The sequence below is a fragment of the Chironomus tepperi genome, unplaced genomic scaffold (assembly GCF_022539635.2).
Source record: "Chironomus tepperi strain 1889 unplaced genomic scaffold, CSIRO-AGI_Ctep_v1 contig_445, whole genome shotgun sequence".
In the NCBI taxonomy this organism is placed as follows: Eukaryota; Metazoa; Arthropoda; class Insecta; order Diptera; family Chironomidae; genus Chironomus; species Chironomus tepperi.
In genome coordinates, this window is record NW_027226567.1 from 6,859,816 (window position 1) to 6,879,209 (window position 19,394).

General features: G+C 33.1%; 1 protein-coding gene across 2 annotated transcripts in view; it reads left to right on the plus strand.

The window, feature by feature from the left end:
* Positions 1-14,942, plus strand: part of LOC139098359 (TOX high mobility group box family member 4-A-like) — a 195,883-nt gene extending 180,941 nt beyond the window's left edge. For both annotated transcript variants that reach the window (XM_070650533.1, XM_070650532.1), the window contains 3 exons: positions 11,480-11,638; positions 11,696-11,836; positions 11,907-14,942. In XM_070650533.1, coding sequence (XP_070506634.1) covers positions 11,480-11,638; positions 11,696-11,836; positions 11,907-12,191 — 585 coding nt within the window. In that variant the 3' untranslated portion in view covers positions 12,192-14,942. The remainder of the gene's footprint in view (positions 1-11,479; positions 11,639-11,695; positions 11,837-11,906) is intronic.
* Positions 14,943-19,394: the final 4,452 nt, after the last annotated feature.

Genomic DNA, 19,394 nt, shown 5'->3' on the forward strand with positions numbered 1-19,394 from the left:
TCGCCCAAAAAGAGATTGCAATCATAATCGTCTCATGACATTGATTCATTTTATGCTCATGTTGACATTCACTTGTTTGCGACATTTTGCTTGTCAATTAACCTTTCATTGTCCTTTCCTTTCATTTGTTGAATATCTAAGATTACAATGTTAAAGTGTATGCGTGTGGATGTTATGATGAAAAGCATATAAACGATTTGAGATTTTCTTTCTACATAGACTGAATGTGCATCGATTTTTCCTTCCGTCCTGTCTTTTATTATACTTTTTTTTCCTCTATTCTCACTCTAGTATTGTTCCTTCTTTTATTGTTAAGTCCATTTAGCTTGACATCATTGTCATTGACTTAATTAAAGGCCATTTAAGGAAATGATTTACGACAGTAATGAAGAAATACACGCAATCAATTTTTATCTTTTTATTGTGCGAAAAATCTCTTTTCAATTCGGTTCCAATTATTGGTAGGTTTATTGAGGTATTGTGATGAAATTGAGGGTAATCAGGATGAACAATTTGAGTTTTTTTTCCTTTTAAGGCATGTTGTTGAGGAATTGAGCTGGAGGAGAGTGAGGATTTAATGATATCTAAATGCTGGAACTGGATTGGGATTGGGATTGAATTTGAACTGAACTGGGATTGGGCTAGGGCGAAGTCAAGAACAGGAAGGGTGATTTTAGATCAAAACTGTCCTTGTCTACTTATACTCAGTTTCCTCCTACCTACATAACATCCCCGAATGGACACAAACATATTATAACTAGTTGAAGGCAAGTTAATGTCTAGTTAGTGACTAGTTCCAACAGATTTTTGTCTAATTGGGATTTAGTCGGTTATTGTCGCTTTGATATTCATGGTTGTCACAACGACGTTGAGATAACTGTGTACTTAGCACTAATGAATTCCCAATTGGTGACAATAACCGAATTCGTTAAGCAAACGTCACTAGACCTCTAAATGTACTGTCTCCTCGGTACCATGTTGACAACATTTTATCAATCATGTCCATTTTTGGACAATTAATTCATTATTTTTGTGATTCATTATGTTTATTTATAATTCATTAATTTTTCAGGCATTTATGCTACTTATCCTACTCTCCTGAAATCCTTATAATCTGTCAAGTCGATTTTTATTAATACTCAATTACTTCAGATATACAGAAATCATGTCTTCAGATATACTTCAAATATACTTATAATGCTTCTCTTAATCTTATTTTTAATCAGTTGCCAGAGATACCCTGCATCATTGTTGTTCATAGAAATATATTTCTGTAACTGAGTTGCATCCTGTACAGACTATTTAAAGAATTTCACATTTGTCGTTAAAGACGCCCTTAACTTCTTATTCCCGAGCGGCACAAATGGAGAAGACTTCGCTAAACCTCCTTTATTGGTACTAAATGGAACCCGTCTCCATTTGGAGGCCATATTGCTAATAAAGGAGGTTTAGTGGAATCTTCTTCATTTGTGTCACTCCTAAAAGGGATTAAAATGACATCATTGTCATAAGAAGTGATGGACCGTTTTTACAATTGCTTAATTACTTCGCTGGTCGTACAGATCAATAAAGATCCATGACCTCTTTCAGTTGAGTTCCTTAGCTTTAGCTTAAGGATGCCTTAACAGACAAAGATCATACATTTGTGGGACAGAAATACCACTACGATACCTAATAGTGGTCTCTACGCCTGTTAGGGATAGCAGATTGCTTAATCTACGCACCCTGTATTGATCACAGGCTCGTTTGACTCCACCCCACTATGTGGCTTGGATTGACGGTCTCCACCGTAAGAAGATAAGATTGGTAATTAGTGTTGTTAGGCTAAGTACAGGACGTCACTCTATATATCCAGCATTCGCAAATGTAGGACTAGACGAGGCAAATTCAGTCTTAACAAAGACAGCTTTAATATTTTTCATGAAAATATTTTCCACCTAAAATAAATTCAATTCCATCAACACCCTCAACAACAATTCATCAAAATCATCCCGTCAATCAAACAAACAACTTTCACGACTTAATCATAAAAAATAGTATAGCACCATACACATCAAAATAATCACTTCTAAAATCATAAATCCAAATAAAATATAAAAAATCGATACAATAACAAAAAAAACTTGTTCCTTTCCTTTTCATAATTGAATTTCATGAATATGAGAATTATTATTGACTGGATGTTTGTTATTATCTCATCAAATTCATATTTTGATTGACTGGAAGGCAAGAAATAATATAAATTATAGCAAACAAGAGGAAGAACTGAAAAAAAAAGAAATCCTGAATGAAAAATCGCAGCGAGTGGGTTGGGGAAGATAAAGTGAATGTTTTTGCAGCAGTTAGAGGATGATAAATTGAATTCATCACAATTTAATCCTTTTAAAATCATCCACCAACACTGCACCCTAACATTATTTGCACCGATGCTTTTCATTTCCATCCCTTCTTGAGTGCTTTAAACAGCGTTTTTTCTTCATTTTATTTCAAGTGGAAAAGGACGATGTTTGTAGAATTTTGATTTTTTGTGTGTCTACGTTCGTGTCTTAAGAGATTTAAAGTTGAAAAATGTTTTATTATGTCCTTGATTTGATTTTTGATCTTTATGTCGCACCCTTATGAAATTGTCGCGGCCTTAGAAAATGCTTGGTATTCAAGTCAAAATTTAAAGGTTTGCGAACTCAAGCCTCAAACTTAATTTTTTTATGTTATAGTGGCAAAAAAAACAGCCGAAACGGTAATATGGTCAATTTCGAGTATCAAGGATCAATATAGAATCCATTCCGAACCGCAAATGACTTCCAAATGGTTGCCACATGGTACTCACTTACTTACTGGAACCATAGAATATAATGTTGGGTTTGCTTATAGCAACGGCACTGCGATCAATGATCTGTTGTACCATGCTACTGATACCATTCTCCGATATGAAGCCTAGGTTTCTTCAAAACGCCTTCCATTTGACTTTACTACTGGCCTTACCACAAAGTTTGTCGTATTAATATTAAGGCACTAAGCTGATTTGATGGAACCGCGACAGCCTATTTCACGGTGGAATATTCGATTCACTGCATTGTGTTGCTCGGTAAAAATCAAGATTTTTCGTCTACTGAGCCATATGTGGTCTCTGTCGACCATTAAATTAGGATGCCTCGCTATGCAAATATTGGTTTGGATCTCTCTGCAAGAGAGCTTCTTGTTCGAATCCTTAAATACTAAGCAATTTGTCATTCGAGCTTCATTTAGATAGAATTATTTGAAAATATGTACCATTCCATGCCCTGCTGCACATAAAAAATTAAAGAGAGTTGAAAATTATGCTGACAACTCTCACCTGAAATTTTCGAGATCCAATCTTGCTTCTTCTACTTCTTCCTTGGTTAAGGAGCACGGGACATCTCATCATGCTTCACAATTGTAAAATTCATCAAAAAAAATGCGCTATAAAAATTAATTACCCAAAATACACAAAACCTTTCCTTATCTTTTTATCACCCTCCCCTATTAATATGAAAATTCCATTATTACTACTTGATGAATCATGTTACTTCTCTCTGTGTGACACGTCCAATTCCCTAATTTATTACATTAAATACTTTTATTTCTTTTTTATCAGAATTGTTATCACATAAAATTCAAATGTATGCAAAATAGAACCAAAAAAAATGTGATAAGAGTTTCATTCTCGATGTGATTTGCATAAATTTTTTTGCCTCCTACTTCTTCTTCTGTTCCACTTTACTTTATTGAAACCCTTAAAAAAAACTAACACTTTACGTGCTGTTTGTGGATGTATTTGTGTGTGTAAATTAAAATTGTATGTGTGTGTATATGTGACATGATATTTTAACAGGGAATGATGCCATTAAATAAATGGAAAAGCAATTTTCTTTTTGTATCGTCTGCTGTACACACACACACACACACACACTTGGCATTCTTCTCCCGATGTTATTAAAGCAGGGTTGGACAACCTTTAATTTTCGCGGCACATCTTGGTGGTAACTTACTTACTTACTTCGCTGGCCTTACATATCAATTGTCATCCATGACCTCCCTCAGGTGCCGCATAAAACTAGCTTTATCGCCGGCAACCGCTTTGAGTTCTTTGGCCGTCCACGGCACCTTTTGCTATCTACAAAGTCTGCCTTTAATACCTTATTTACTCGAGCTTCCGAAGGTCTTCCTACCCACATGTCCTACCCATCGGAGCACTCGGAGACTCGATTTACAATGTACAGCGTCCCTAAAGAGCTGATACAGTTCCATGTTACTCCAGGACTTAAATATATCATCTTCCTTCTTAGGGCCAAAAGTGACTCTGAGAATCTTCCTCTCGAAGACGCCTATGTACCGTTTGTCCGCAGCAGCCTCAACTAAAATCCTTCACGGCATACGGTTCGTAGAATTTTCCAAAAATGTTTGAGGACACACTTACTTCCTTGTTGTCTAAAGACTTTAATGTCTAAACCTTCTGCCAGTTCGTCCTGTTCAACACATCAAATCCAAAAATTCTTCGGTCTTCCTCGCGATCTTTTGCCATCCACAAAGTCTGAAAGACACACTACTGTGTCACAAAACACAGGTTATCCACAACTGCATTAAAGTGATTTAAAGGAATTTTTTATAAAGTCGCGTATATCTTCTATGTCTTCGTTCCCTTTTGTTTATTTTAAAAAGGTTGTAAACCTTTTCTTGTCTTCTTCCTTTAGAATTTATTGTGCTAAAAACGAAGGAGGGATGTCTTTAAAAGTTACGTGATAGTTGTACTGCATAGTGATAAATTTTATGACGCTTGACGTCAAATGAATTTTTAATTTTTTTACAGGAAAAGACATTACAAATATATATATAATCCTAATCCCAATCACATGCTGAATATGGCAATGAGATTAGGCTAATGAAATGTTTTGGTAAATGCACATTTTACTGAATGTGAAGATGGATAACTAATTTTCATGATTTTCATGCTCGAATGTAATGTTTGCATCATTAGTCAATGATTGTGTATCCATTATAGAGTACATCATTAAACTTTCAATGCTGGCTAATTGATGAAATTTCTAATGAGAAGGCAATCAGGAAATGGTACTGTTGTTATTTTTGGGTTAGAGAGTTATGCTCGTGTTGTGTGTTGAATCATACTGAAATTTAACGGCAGTTGAATGGATTGATTGAAAAATTGATAAGCATATGATGGCGGCGTTGCCAAAATTTTAAAGGAGGTTTATGAATAAATACTTAAAAGTTCACATTCGACCAACTGTCGGCTTCTGATCTGAATGTGAGTATCTTGAAAGTATTTAGCAAAGTTAGGGCAACGACCATTTGGCTTTTGAATTGGTTGAAAGCATATTGTCATCATGTTGATCCTAGAGCTCAACCCTGCGGGAAATCACTTAATTTGCCCTTAATTCAAACAGCACAAGGTTTTCTGCAGGGCACCTCTATATCGCAACATTAGCTTTGAACGAGAAATTGCTCTGACAGCACAATGGTAGCTGATTGTGATCCATTTTTAAGATTAAAAATTCGATATGCCACATTGTGCCCTAACAGGCAAAGAGACCGCTTAAGGGTATCGTAGTGGTATTTTTGGACCATGAAAGGATGAGCTCTATGCTTGATTGAGGTGTCGCTTGGGCTAATGAATTAAAAATGGCCATTAAGACTCCTTAATTCATAATTTCTTATTGCATTATCAATATCAGAGTGAAGAAGCAGGACTACTATATTGTGTTGCTCATGATTGCGTCCTTGGCTACATTCCTTTAGTGTCATGTAGTAGTATCAAGAAGAAAACCAGCAGGTCTTGTTCTCAATAAAATTATTCCAGATTGAACTTAAAAAATGAAAATTGTCAAAAATTGTGTCAATTTTACAGAAGACTTCCAAGAAGTCCCAATCTATCCTTCGACAACGACTTACGGAACCAACTCAAAAATTCATTCGATTCTTAAAAAACAAATTGACGTTACTAGTCAATTTACTAGTCAAAATTTCAGCTGTTTTACACAACAAACCCCATTAAATATCCATAAACATCCATAAACCCAACCCACACATAATTTTCAAATTGATCCCTAATCAAACATAAACTCTCACGTATGGTGTATGTTTACAAACAATAAAACATGAAAGCCAATATGACAATATCTCATCTATAAAGGCAAAGAAGCTTACTTCTTCAAAGCAGATTTTAAAGGGCAAAAATAAAAAAAATTTCTGTACCTTCTTTTGTTTCATACTATTGACATATATCAACTTTCAATCATGAACATTTAAGGATCGATTGACATTTCACTTCTTTAAACCTTTCAATGTCCTTACCAGAATGTGGTCGTCTCAAATTCGAGTTTTTCGACATTAGATTGTCGAAAAATTCGAACATTTGGAACTCAACTTATTTTAAAATAAAAATTTACGTTACGAAGAAATATAAAAGTAACGGTCAAAAAAATTTTGAATATTGACGACAAAAAATATTTTTTTGAAAAAAATGAACGGTCATTTTTGAGAAAGCCACAATCTGGTCCTTACAATGTCTTCTTATTGTGTACGAGAAGCAAAAGTAGAATTAAATTTGTAAAAGTTGACTAAAAAATTTGTCACATCCAGACACAAACACGCACATTGAAAAATTACATTATTGAATATCCAATATGGAAGTGCAGAAAGCAGCAGCAACACAACAAAAAAAAAAGTTCCGTACACAGATTCGGTTGGAGTGTCAAATAAAATTAATTACAGGATGTGTATTGATATTGACACGATTTGTCGTTGGCTACAATCCATGGGTGGATTAGAACGAGCACAATAACATTCTTCAATAATTAAAGTGACTGTTTACGACATCGAAATCGACTGCTGGTTTGGAGGATAGCAAGGAAAAAATATTTTTACCACCCACGCTTATACCTTAATTGATTTTTAATTATTGATTTTGAAATTATGGCTGGATGTGTAGTATAGAATCACAGTATGTGAAAGATTTATTAAGCATACAAAAGGGGTCAATTTTAGATTATTGTTCGTCCACGGTCGTTTTAAAATTGCTTATTTGACTTCCATGCTGAACTTTTAATTACTTTTGCAAAACTTTTAATGACTTTATTGAACTTTTTTTTTATTTTCTGGTTGATTGATGGGAAATGGTAAATTGAAAATTAAAAGATTTGAGTTAGTTTTTGAGAATTTTTTGTTTAATCGTTTGAAGGTTTAATGACTGCTATTTATAACTCAATAGGGGGAAAATGGTGTGATCAAGCAGCTGATTCTGACCGTCAATCGGTTTAAATTACATTAATTTTCACAGTAAAGTTAAGAAAGGTTAAGAGAAGCGAAGTATATTGCTGATTTCTAAGAAAATTTTAAAAATTAACCCTAGCAGACAAAAAGCATGCTTTCATGATCTTGCTCTACTTAAATATACTAGTTAAGCATGTTCCCGAGCATGTTCTAAGCTTAATCTGCTCTTAAGAGCATGCTCTCTACCTGTTAGGGTAAGAAGGATTCAAGTTAGAATGTCAAGCCTAAATTTCCTGAAATTTAGATACGAATATCTGCAGTTTTCGACTAAGCCTTTAGTTCGTCCAAGGCTGCAGGCCTGTGAGTTTTGTCTACAAGCCTGCAAATTTGGACGAACCTTGCTATTTGGAGAACTGAACTTGAACAGTCTCATGGTAGTTTACCCTAGTAGCACAATTTAGTTAATCGATACGAAATTCAGAACCTTACTGGCGTGACTCTGGCTTAAATACAGTGCCAAGTCATAGTCATGCCAGATTGAGGTCGGATTCCCAGTCGATAAACAGATTTGTGCTATTCGAGCTTGTTTTGGTGCTTGAAATTAAGATATTAACTCAATATTTCAATTTGTAAATAGCCCGACCCAGTCCGACTTTTCGGCTCCAGATCCAAAATTATCGAAAGTGTAGAGGAGTGGGGTAAACGTACCAACGAATAACTCTGAAATATGCTGTAAAAACCAGGAGGATAAACACTATGAATACATATAAATATGTATACGTTTATTTCTCTATCTGATACAAGACCAGGTTTTGTCGTTTATGAGTTCACTTTCCGCCGATAGTTCATTCCGCAGGAAAATAGTAGCATGCTTGATTCGACGGACTTTCGCACATTATTTCTACCTGAATGCAAACTTGAATGGCTTATGTATGAACTTAATAAAGTACAATCCCAATATTTAAGTAATGCTTCTCATACTGAGTACCTTGGCTCACTAGTGTGTCTGCAAAACCTTCAAGTGTGGCAAAAAGTATGGCAAAATACCAAGTTTATAATAGATTACAATAGGTATATTCTGTGGCATGCAGTGGCGCGCTAGAAAATTCGGAATAATTTCCTCAAAATCTTATCAAATTGAAGAATTTTCAATTGACTGGAAGTACTCCTTAATCCTTATCATTCTCATTACGTGACTCTATAACCTTCCACTCAAAATACCAATAATTTAACTCAAAAATCCATCGAAAAAAACTCAATATATCCACTCAAAATGCTATCTCATCAACTCCTCACTTGGAAGTTGATGACCTGTGGTTTTTCAGTCTCATTTTTTTATTATTTTTCCATTTAACTCATCCCCAATACACACATTTTTTTTCTCAACCCCATAAGCATCTACATACACAACATGAATGATTATTGAATGTAAATTTAATTGAAATTCATGGAAATGGAAAGAGTTTTTTTTATATATATATATATGCTGTACATAATATTTCAAAATGAAAAGCTACAGACATTCACGAAATAATGAATGAGGATAAATTCTTTGTTATCAACAACAATTATTGCACAGGAAATTTACCACACGGATGTACCCCCATACACACATCGACTGGACTCTCTAGTCGATGGTGTAAAAAAATAAAGTGAAAGTAAACAAATATTTTATGGAAATTTTTTATAAATAATATAAAACTGTGCATTAAAAAATCGGATGTGCCAGGGGATGGATGGAATAATAGCCATCGCCATCAGATGAGAAATTGAATTTCAAAAAAAAGAATAATTGATTTATAATTCATGTATTGTTTATTTCGTGTCCATTTATGCAAACATCCTCGAGTTTTATTTTTATTGACGTCCACCTATAATTTTCTTCTTCTGTTGATTCAATCATGGCTGTGTGTCATGGAATTGTGATATTCTAAAGCTGGATTGAATGATAAATATTTTGTTTATTAAGGAGATTTTTTTGTGTTAGGTGAAGTTATAGGGTTGGTGGTCTTAAAGCGCTAGGTATGGTTGATATGGCGTCTAACCATCTATTCTGGGTTTTTTGAATAGTAACCAAGTCTCAATCGCTAAGAATAGTTCAATACACTTTGAAAGTATAAATATTCTGTCAATTACAAGTTAAGGAGATGAAACCCTCAATGAAGTAAATTGTAAAGGGATTGGATCAAATTTAATGCCATAACCAGGATTTACCACCAGCTTTAGTTCGATTCTCAAAATTCAGGACTTTGTGCTTTTTGGAAACATAAATACTTTGACATGCTTATTGCATGATCAAAACTTAATTAAAACAATTATTCGAACGACACAAGGGCAGGTATGATATCCATTTGGGCTTCATAAGGACTCAGTATCATATTTTGTGTCGTTTGATATGAGTAAACTCAATCTATGAATATAATTCAGCATACTCAATTTTGTGAATTTATTGATTAGTAAGCTCTTAGTCTGTTGGGGCGATAAATTACTTGAAGAATTGGATAAAGAACTAATCGTATATGTAAAGTATGAATTTTTCCGGATGGTTAGGTCAACAAATAAGCCCAACAACATTCAAGTCGAGTGTCCTCTGGGATAATTTAAGTCATTGCTGGGTACCCTGTGTGCCGCGGTATTTAAGTGCTCTAATCTAATTTGTATTGCTTGCCTTCCTCTTTATCTCGTGTTGTTCCACCCACATTTGTTTAAGTTACTTTGAAATATCAAATTCATAACTAGACAGATGATCGACTATTCGTTGTCACATCTTGTTCAATTCAAGACATTCATTAATCAAGTCAATCTCCTTACAACATACAATTACTCAATTCAAGTATAAATTTCATAATAAACTAAATTAAGCTGAGATTGTTTTCAATCTCAAAATGCCAATAGCTCTTAAAATATCTATAAAAATCATAAACATCGTTAAGTCTATAAATAAGAAATGCAGAAACATCATTTGACCTTAAAAACTACCTGAACATGAGATTTATCCCTCATTATAACATCTCATTATACAGTGTAATAATATAAATACGCTTAGGAATCATCCTACAATCAATCGTCAACATATTTTTATGGTATTGTAAATTAAAAAAGAATATTTTTATCTCCAATTCGTCCCTAGCTCTATTTTTAAGCTACTGTATCTGTAATATCAACAAACAAGAAAAATTTCTAATCAATTCTGAAAATATTTGCGTTCTGCTTGATTGCAATTTCGGGAATTCAGTTGGATGGAGAGCTGAACAATATAAAAATTAGAGCATAAAACGAGAAAATCCAATTTTTCTTCTTCTCTTCCTTCTTTCCTCCCTCTCTCCATCTCACTCACTCACTCTTTATTCATTTATTTTATTTTTTTCCTTCATTCTCATCCGCTGTTATTTGCTATTTACCATCATTTGTTTTTATGCCATGAATATTAATGAGATTCAATCAGCAGAAAATGATTTTTTTCTTTTTGCAACGTTGAACTTTTGCAATTGGAAATTGTATTCGATATTTAGACAGAGATAAAATGTGGAAAAAATCATAAAAAAAGAAGGAATTTCAATTATTCGAATGTTGAAATAAAGTAAATAGTCTTGATTTTATTGTTAATTCCGCAATTTTATATTCAGCGGTTTCGCGAAAAAAAATCCGTTAAAATTTGAATTTTTACATGCAAATTAATTTATTAAAAAAAAAGTCATAGTTTTCAACCCCTTCGGAATTTGTTATTGTTTACAAAAAAAGATCTCATTTTACAATGAACCAAAAAAAGTTTAAGTTTTAAGCAAAATTAATAGCCTTTCATTATTTAAAATATGATATTCTGCTGCTATAATTAATACTCTAAATTGCTCAGCACTCGTAGCAACAAATCATTTATCAAAATCAGCATAAATTTCATGCCGACATAAAATAAAAAAATAAGTAAACAAACTTAAAGTGCTACCAGAAAAAGTAAAATATCCGTTCTAAAATTAAAGTCACACATTAAGCTGATCTCATTCGTGTAGAGCACAAGTAACATCATTTCAATTTAATTCTATTTTCTTTACATTCTTTTTTTTTTCATTGTTTTCTTTTTCCTTCCTCACAATTCCTCTGTTTATTTTTAATTTACGTCACTTCCTCTTTCAACATTTGCCATTCCCCCCACCGTACATACATGTATACATGCTCATGTAATTTTCATGCAAATCATTTAATGGAATTATGTTTTTTTTTTATATATCTATAGCAAGCAACTGAAGAATCATCAACAGTGACAGGATCTCAGCAGCAAAATCCAACAGTTCCACAACAACAAACAATTCAAAATACACAAACCGTACAGAACTTTCCATCACAAACAATGACGCAAAGTTATCAGCAGCCTCAGAGTTATGTGAATCAGCAAGTAAGTTCCTTTATCATCCTGTCACGAAATGAAATTTAATAGCAATTTTTCCCGCAGACGGTAATGAATCAGAATGTAATGCAGGTACAAAATAATGTAATGATGAACATGCCAAATCAACAGACACAACAAATTATTGTTTCGCAACAGCAACAGCAAATAAATCAGCCACAGAATCAATATATGAATAATCAACAGGTAATAAATTACATTAAATTGACTAAAGTTTTTTAATTAATCCATTCCACACGTGTTCATCATCTTCTAGATTCAACAAATAGCGCCAACACAACAAAATTATCAGCAACAGCCACTTCAGATGATAAATAATAATGCCAATCAAATGCCACCAGTTCAAATGCAACAACAAGCACAACCACAACTACAAAATTGTATTAGAAATGGATGTACAAATCGTGCAATTGTATCTGTTGATTGGGAAGATGAATATTGTAGTAATGAGTGTGTCATACTTCATTGTCGGGATGTTTTTGGTAATTGGATTCACAATAATTCAAATAATCAGCAACAAAACTTTTCAACCGTAAAGTAAAAGAGAATCTTTAATCATTGGCAGTGCTTATCTAATGGCGATGACAAAATAATAACAGACTTTTGGTAGTAAAGGAACGGTTTTTGTCTTAATTATATACTGAAATAATTATATTCATAAGATGCTAAATTTTTTATACTTAGTATTAGTCATAAGATTTCATAATTTTACTGAGAAAGACTCAAAAGATTGAGGCATAAAAAATTTTTAATTTACTTTTTTTTTTTCTTTAGAAAAATATTTTAAATGAAATTTCAGAAGAATTTTTTCGTTGTAATTGAATTATTTTTAATGGAATCGCATCGAGACATCAAGCAACAGTGATGGAATTTCATAACAAAAATTCTTCGAAAAAATAAACTTCAATTATTAAACAGAAAAAATGCTTTCAATAGAAAAAAATGTTTAGAGATGAGAATGTGTTGGATATAAAGTCATAAAAAGCAGCATAATATACAATTTCAAGTACATTATTCAATAAATTTTTGAAATTATTTCATAAGGGATTGTTTAAAATGTTATCAAAAAATTATCCCGGGCAGCACAATACTGTCACTAGGTTACCACTACGTCGCCATATTGAAGGCAATACCTAGAGCGACACAAGTGTAGAAGGCTTCGTCACGGACTCTTAAAGGCTCCGCTAAGACTCCTCTGTTATCACAGGGATTACGTTATTGGATAATCGAGCCGAATACCGGGATCTCGGGATTTAAAACCCTATTTATCACTAAATGGTAGTCATTTCCATGTGGCATCCTTATAGCTATTATTTGTTGTTAGAATAAAGATTAGAATTTGTCGAAGACGCAAAAGACACTGTGATCTATGATCTGTTGTCCCATTTGGTATTAATAAAATAGGAACCAAGTCGCCTTTATGTAGATTTTTTGTAAATTGATGACAAATGGTGTATGTAATGCTTGAAAAGGCCGGCTTTAAGAGCACTGCGATTAATAATCTGCTGTGCCACACCCTTTATACCTACAGTTTACAGTGGGATCCGAACCACTTGCTATTTCTGCACATTGCAAAGACTCGAGTACGTCATAAGACCTGATGTACCCTGCTATCTAGAAAGTTAAAAATGGTAGTCATGTGGAGTTTTATCAGAGCCTTTAAAGCTCCGTGGAGAATCCTTTTCAATTGTGTCGCTCGAGAACGTAGAGTTACCCTGATGGCACATTGATGTCTGTTTTTGATCCATTTTGAATTTGACGTCAAAAAGTAAAATTTAACGTAGTGTGCTGCTCGGGTTAGATTTTGGAATCCCTCCATTTTTTAGCTTCCCACATTATTGAACAATCCCTCCTTAAAAATTTCATTCAAGAGCAATTTATTGTGCGTAATAAGTCTAATAATAAAGAACGTTAGATCTATTTCATCACCTCCATTTAATTCGATGTTGCAGTATGCTGACATAATAATCACATGACCCCAAAATTAACTACATTTCTGACAATTTCCGATAAAAATACCTAAATTAAATTCATTCAATTCCTCAAAAAATCTTCAAATAAGCGCTTTGACACCTCTACCCTATGACACAATATCCTCAAATTCTCAACAAGTCCAGCACATGATAAAATACAAAAAAAAAGTAAAATCATCACAATTTTTCATTTAATTAAACTTTGTTGCCATGAGGATTAATTATGCAAAGTGAAGATGAAAAGCAAGTAAAAGATACTTTATTTTTATACATAATTTTTTAAAGATAAGTTAATCTCTAAGATGATTACGTTTGATGAGAAAGAAGATGCAAAAAAAAAAGGTGAGAAGGGGATGAAATGTAAATGAAGAGACTAAGTAAATCATTTTATCGTAATTGAGTGGGTAGAAAAATAAAAATAATAATAATTTTAAGTTTATGATGTAAGTTAAAAAGGTATAGACTTTAGTTTAGGACACTGTTATGTCGACTGACGATGAATCATGTTTAGCTTCAGTTTTTTTGATATTCTTTAATTTTTGAAGATTTAGGTCGGGTTTCTCAGGTACTTAGAAGTCAATTAGCATCCAAACATAAGATTCTCGTAGGTTCTACCTGTTTTGTGTAGAGTAAGAAGACGACGTAAATTTTATATGAAATAAAGTCGACTTTTACATACAAAATTCGAGTTTGAGTTTCCAAGTAAACCCGTTAAAACAATATAGATCCACTGTCTATCTGTGTCTAGTGCGGTCTAGAAACTGGCTAGATCTTCACTGCAGATTCATAGTTTAAATTAGCATTCTGTCATGGATTTCATATAGCGTCGATAGATTAGTTGTTGGAACATATAAAATCATAGATCGGAGAAATCTTAAGACGCGGGTTCTCGATTCCCGTTCGGATCAAATTGTTACGAAAATAAAGTGTTCTTTTTCTGGTGTACAGTCAAGGCTCAAGTTATAATAAGTACCAAATTAAACAACCTATCTAAGCCAGCTGAGCTCGAAGTTGATGTAAATTGAATATCGAGTCGACTTTTCTATATAATATTGAATTTGAATTCTACCTCAGTTGTTGGGATACACTCCCTTAGTACCAGTGTTGACTTGCATAGATCCAATTCAGGGAACAATTTAAGATTGACTTTTGACATTAGAATTGAATACTGCCTAGGAATCACTCGAGAAACTAGTTAACTGATTCAAAATAATATAATTATAAGATGCACGATTAAGAATGTAAAACAATAAAAATTGTAAAAACCAAAATGTAGACCAAGATTTGAATAAAAATAAATAAAAGTTTTACAAAAGCAAAAAATCTAGTTCCATCAAATATTTCTATCAATTCTTACTTTCAGATTGCAAATCAAATCTGATGCCTTATCTCCCAACAGCAAACGTACTAAAAATCCTCATCAAGTGCATCCACAACATAAGCAAAATTCCCGGGGAAAACATAAAACAAAAAAAATATTCAGCTCTTCTAAAATCTGTATATTCACGCAGATCCAGTGAGCTAGAGAAAAATCGATGAGATTTTAATTAACAAAATTAATCTTTTCCGTTGTTCCATTTTTCTTCCATCTCCTTCTCTCTTCAAGCTCCTCTACAAAAAAATTTTCTCCTCATCCTTCCCCGTACTTTTTTTTTGCGTATCCTTTTGCTGCTCCATGAAAAAAAAAAATAATTTGTATGTTAGCATGTGATTTTCATCTTTTTCCAGCGATGAGGAACAGTTTTTTTCCTCATCTATGTGTGATAAATTTTTCATGTCATGTGTGAAATTGATTCTGACATGTACGATGATGGCGATGATTGCTCCATGCTGCGTAGGCCCTCTATTTAAATATTTCAAAAACTTTCCAAGTAAGAACTTTTAATTTTTCACGTGTATATGCTCAAATTTTTAGATCCTTTATCAGCTTCAACTCATCATGAATTTTAACATTTAACGGAACTAACGTACACATGGATATATATGCTAATCTACCCACACACAAATACACACGCATGATGAAATAAATTTTTCCAACTAATTCAATTCTCCTTCCTTCTTTACCTTTTTCTCTCAATTTACTTTGGCAGCACATTTACTTACCCAAAAAAAAAAAAAAATAAAAGGAATTCTTTAACAGCTATGTGTTAGGAGCCATTTTTGACTCATTCATCATTATCTTCATTTTGGAGTTCCTTTTAAATATTTTAAATTAAGCATTTTGCACTCGTTTTCGGGGTGATTTGCAGATGATATCCATCAATATATTGATTTTTTGACTCCTTTTTCCCTCAAAATTTAATATTTTCATATCCAGTAAGTTCTACTTCAACGATTAGATTGTTAAGAACTATTTTCAAACATGCTGATACACTATGGATGAGTCAAAGTGTCTCGGTGGCCGAATGGTTTAGTACCTCAGTCCCTAATTATTACAACACCGACCCTGCGACCATGGGTTCGAGACTCGACAAGAGAAATTAATCACTTGTTCTTTTTCGAATAATATGCGACCTGCAGCCTCTCAGGCTTTTTGCAGTCTAAGATGGATGAGGCTTATCCTCGGCTCCTTTAGGGCTTCATTATAATGCTTTATATACACATTTCTTAGTTATCTGGCGTCCACGCGTTCTCCAATTCGTGACTTCTTTGAATTGTTATAATTAAGCTTCTCCGATTTTCCAGACTCCTATTAATGGTTCCTAATGTCTATACCTAACTATACATTTAAGTTAACTCTGTCTAAAACTCTAGAAAACGTATACTTCTAGCCAAGCTGAATTGATATTGACCAGGTTATAACTTACTTAAAATTGACTTTTTTTAAAGGTCGGCTTACAATGCAGCTATTGAGTATCACCCTTGAAATATATCCCTTCCTCTACTATCTCACCATAAGACATCATCAGTCCACGACCCCTTTTTTTGCTAACTCTCTGCCATCATCTCTCTCACTCTCTCATATTCCCTTATTCATTACGCTCTTTTAATGCAGAAAAAAACATTTTTTTTTCCTTATTTATGAGAATTTAATTTGCGATCCCAAGGGATGTTGATGGATTGTGGTGTAGGCAGCACAGACATTAAAAAATCTTTTATATAAAGGTTAGCGGTTTTTCGGGAAAAAATCCAGATTTGCATGCACGATATGGCTGACATTTTTTTTTCACAGAATATTATTGAGGAAATTTTAATTACAATGGAATGAGTTGGAATTAATTGAGGAATTTAAATCTTTCCTGGGATGATTAAATAAGTGTATGTGGGTGTTGAGGAATTGATTGTTTGGATTTGGGGGTCCTGGTAATTGATTGTTCAACATTTTAATACTATTTGATAAGTTTGGCATCTAAAAACTTCAAAATGATCAAGTATTTTAGGATAGATTGCTTCAAATCAGATGAAACGTGCAGCACATCACTAAATAGTGTCCTAGATAAAATCATTTATATGCATGCGTCTATCGATCTAAAGAAAAATAATGAAGGAAGATAATAAACAGGAAATTAGAGGGGATGATTCCAGTCATGAATTCCAATTTTTCATTTCACATTAAAATGAAAATAAATTAATGATTTTAGCTGTAAAATTATATAAGATGATTCAGCAAGCTTTATTTTAGCATGTTGTGCACGATATGCATTAAATTTTTGTGCTGATTTAATAGATAATAGTGGATTTAATTGTTATAATATAAAAATTTTTAACAGCTTTTTAGAGATTTTTAGTTTATAATTGAGATGTTTATTATTTATATATTAATTATGGCTGGGATAAAAATCAAAATATGCTTTAATTGAGAACGAAATGGAAATGTGAATGTTATTGAAATGGAGTTATTTCCTTATCTGTTAGCCGGGAGTTCCATTCCATCAGGTTAGAAATAGTAAAGTTTAGTTTTGAATTACGATTTTGGAATCAGGAAATGGAAAACAGAGTTCTGTTCCTGGCTAAAACGGCAATAGCAGCTTGTTTCTTGTTTTGTTGCTCTACTTCCTTCTGTGCAGTTTTCGCCAGGAACAGATAGCTGTTCAACCTCATTGTTAACTAATCTTCAGTGTATAAATACCCAGAATCTAAAAATAATAATAGATGTGCACTACTCTCAAATAGAGTAGAATCATGCAAAGCAGCATAGGAAGAATCTGGCAAATACAACGGAAATCTGTTCAAACTTTTTATTAACCCTTCAGATTCACAACGGATCAAAAGAAACTAATCTCGATATTTTGAATATCGGGCATAGAAATGAGTCAAAATCAGTCGTCATAGCAACTTTACATCTTCGCGTCTGAAATGTTACCGTCATAGCGTTCAGGTAGTTTTATACTTAGAATCAAGTGAAACTGCTTGGCAAAAAGAACTAAACTTGTCAATTGACTGCCAGACGGAACTCTAGCGAACACAGATGCAACTTATATGGCTAAAGTAACATGAGAAGTGAGCGACCCTAAAAAGCCTTAAAAAGGGGTGTGCCAAAGGATATAAGAGTTTTTCGTGCAGCTTAAGTAACATTTTTGCATCAATTTCTTAAATTCTATACTTTAATTCAAATTCCCAAACTTCTCTATACTTTTGATTAAACAATTTTAATTCTCCCAATAAATATACTTGAATCTAACATGCCTTAAAATACAGCTCAGGTAACCTCATAAAATTCACATAAAATTTTCAAATTTTCTTCAAAAAAATTATTTAATCAAATTAAATTCCATAACATTTGAGAAAGGAAATCTCCCTTCCTTTATTTAATTAAATATTTTTTTGTTCTCTTCTTCATCCTTGATTACTCTTTTCCCCCTTCTAGTATTTTACTAGCTGCGATCTGCGATGTACATAACATGTCAATCCTTTAATTCTGTTATTAGTGTCATACATCATTTTGCGCTTTAAATTCAATTAAAATATTTTTTTTTTTTTTTGTCTTCCTAGTCATTGCTGACGCAATTTGATTTTAGACAGGAATTAAACTTGTATTACACGAAAATCCTTTTATAAAATTTATGTCATGTGATTCTCGTGAGATATGGGGTGATTTAATTTTATGTTCCAACAATTTTTGTGGATTTACTTAATGCAAAGCTTTAAAGATTCTTTCTGTAATTATCCAAGTTTTCAGTTTCTTGATTTTAATAAAATTGCTTCAAATTAATTTGAAATTCACAATAAAGCTTGGAAAATTATGAAACACAATTTTCTTCATTATAGCAATTGTTTATGGTGTTTGTAGATACTTTACATTAATAATTTATCTAATTTACTTCCTCACTTTGATCATAGCTACACAATAGATTATAATTACGAAACTCATAAAACTAATAAAGACGAGAGGAAACTTTTTAAACACTAAAAGACCGAGGAGTACAGTCCAGGATGTCATTGAGTGCCCAAAATATTGCATGCGCACAGCTTGTTCTCCAAATTGTCCTGTTGCACCCTGAATCCAGCTTTGTAACAAGCTGATCCAGGACTAATGTCAAATTTCTGTCACTTTTATTTTCTGGAAGCAGATTCATTTGACAACTTTATGAAAACCTATAAAGGAAGCCTGAACGGATTGAGCAACAATAGTCTTGCAGTCTGAATTATCACATGGCAGCCATAAGATAGTCACTAAGAATCGTGATAAAGATTATTTGAATAGCGAGATGGATTAGGAATTGAAGCAGCTCAAGTAGAGGATAGGTTAGGTCTAAGACAGGACTAGGTTAGGCTAGGTTAGGCTAGGTTAGGCTAGGTTAGGCTAGGTTAGGCTAGGTTAGGCTAGGTTA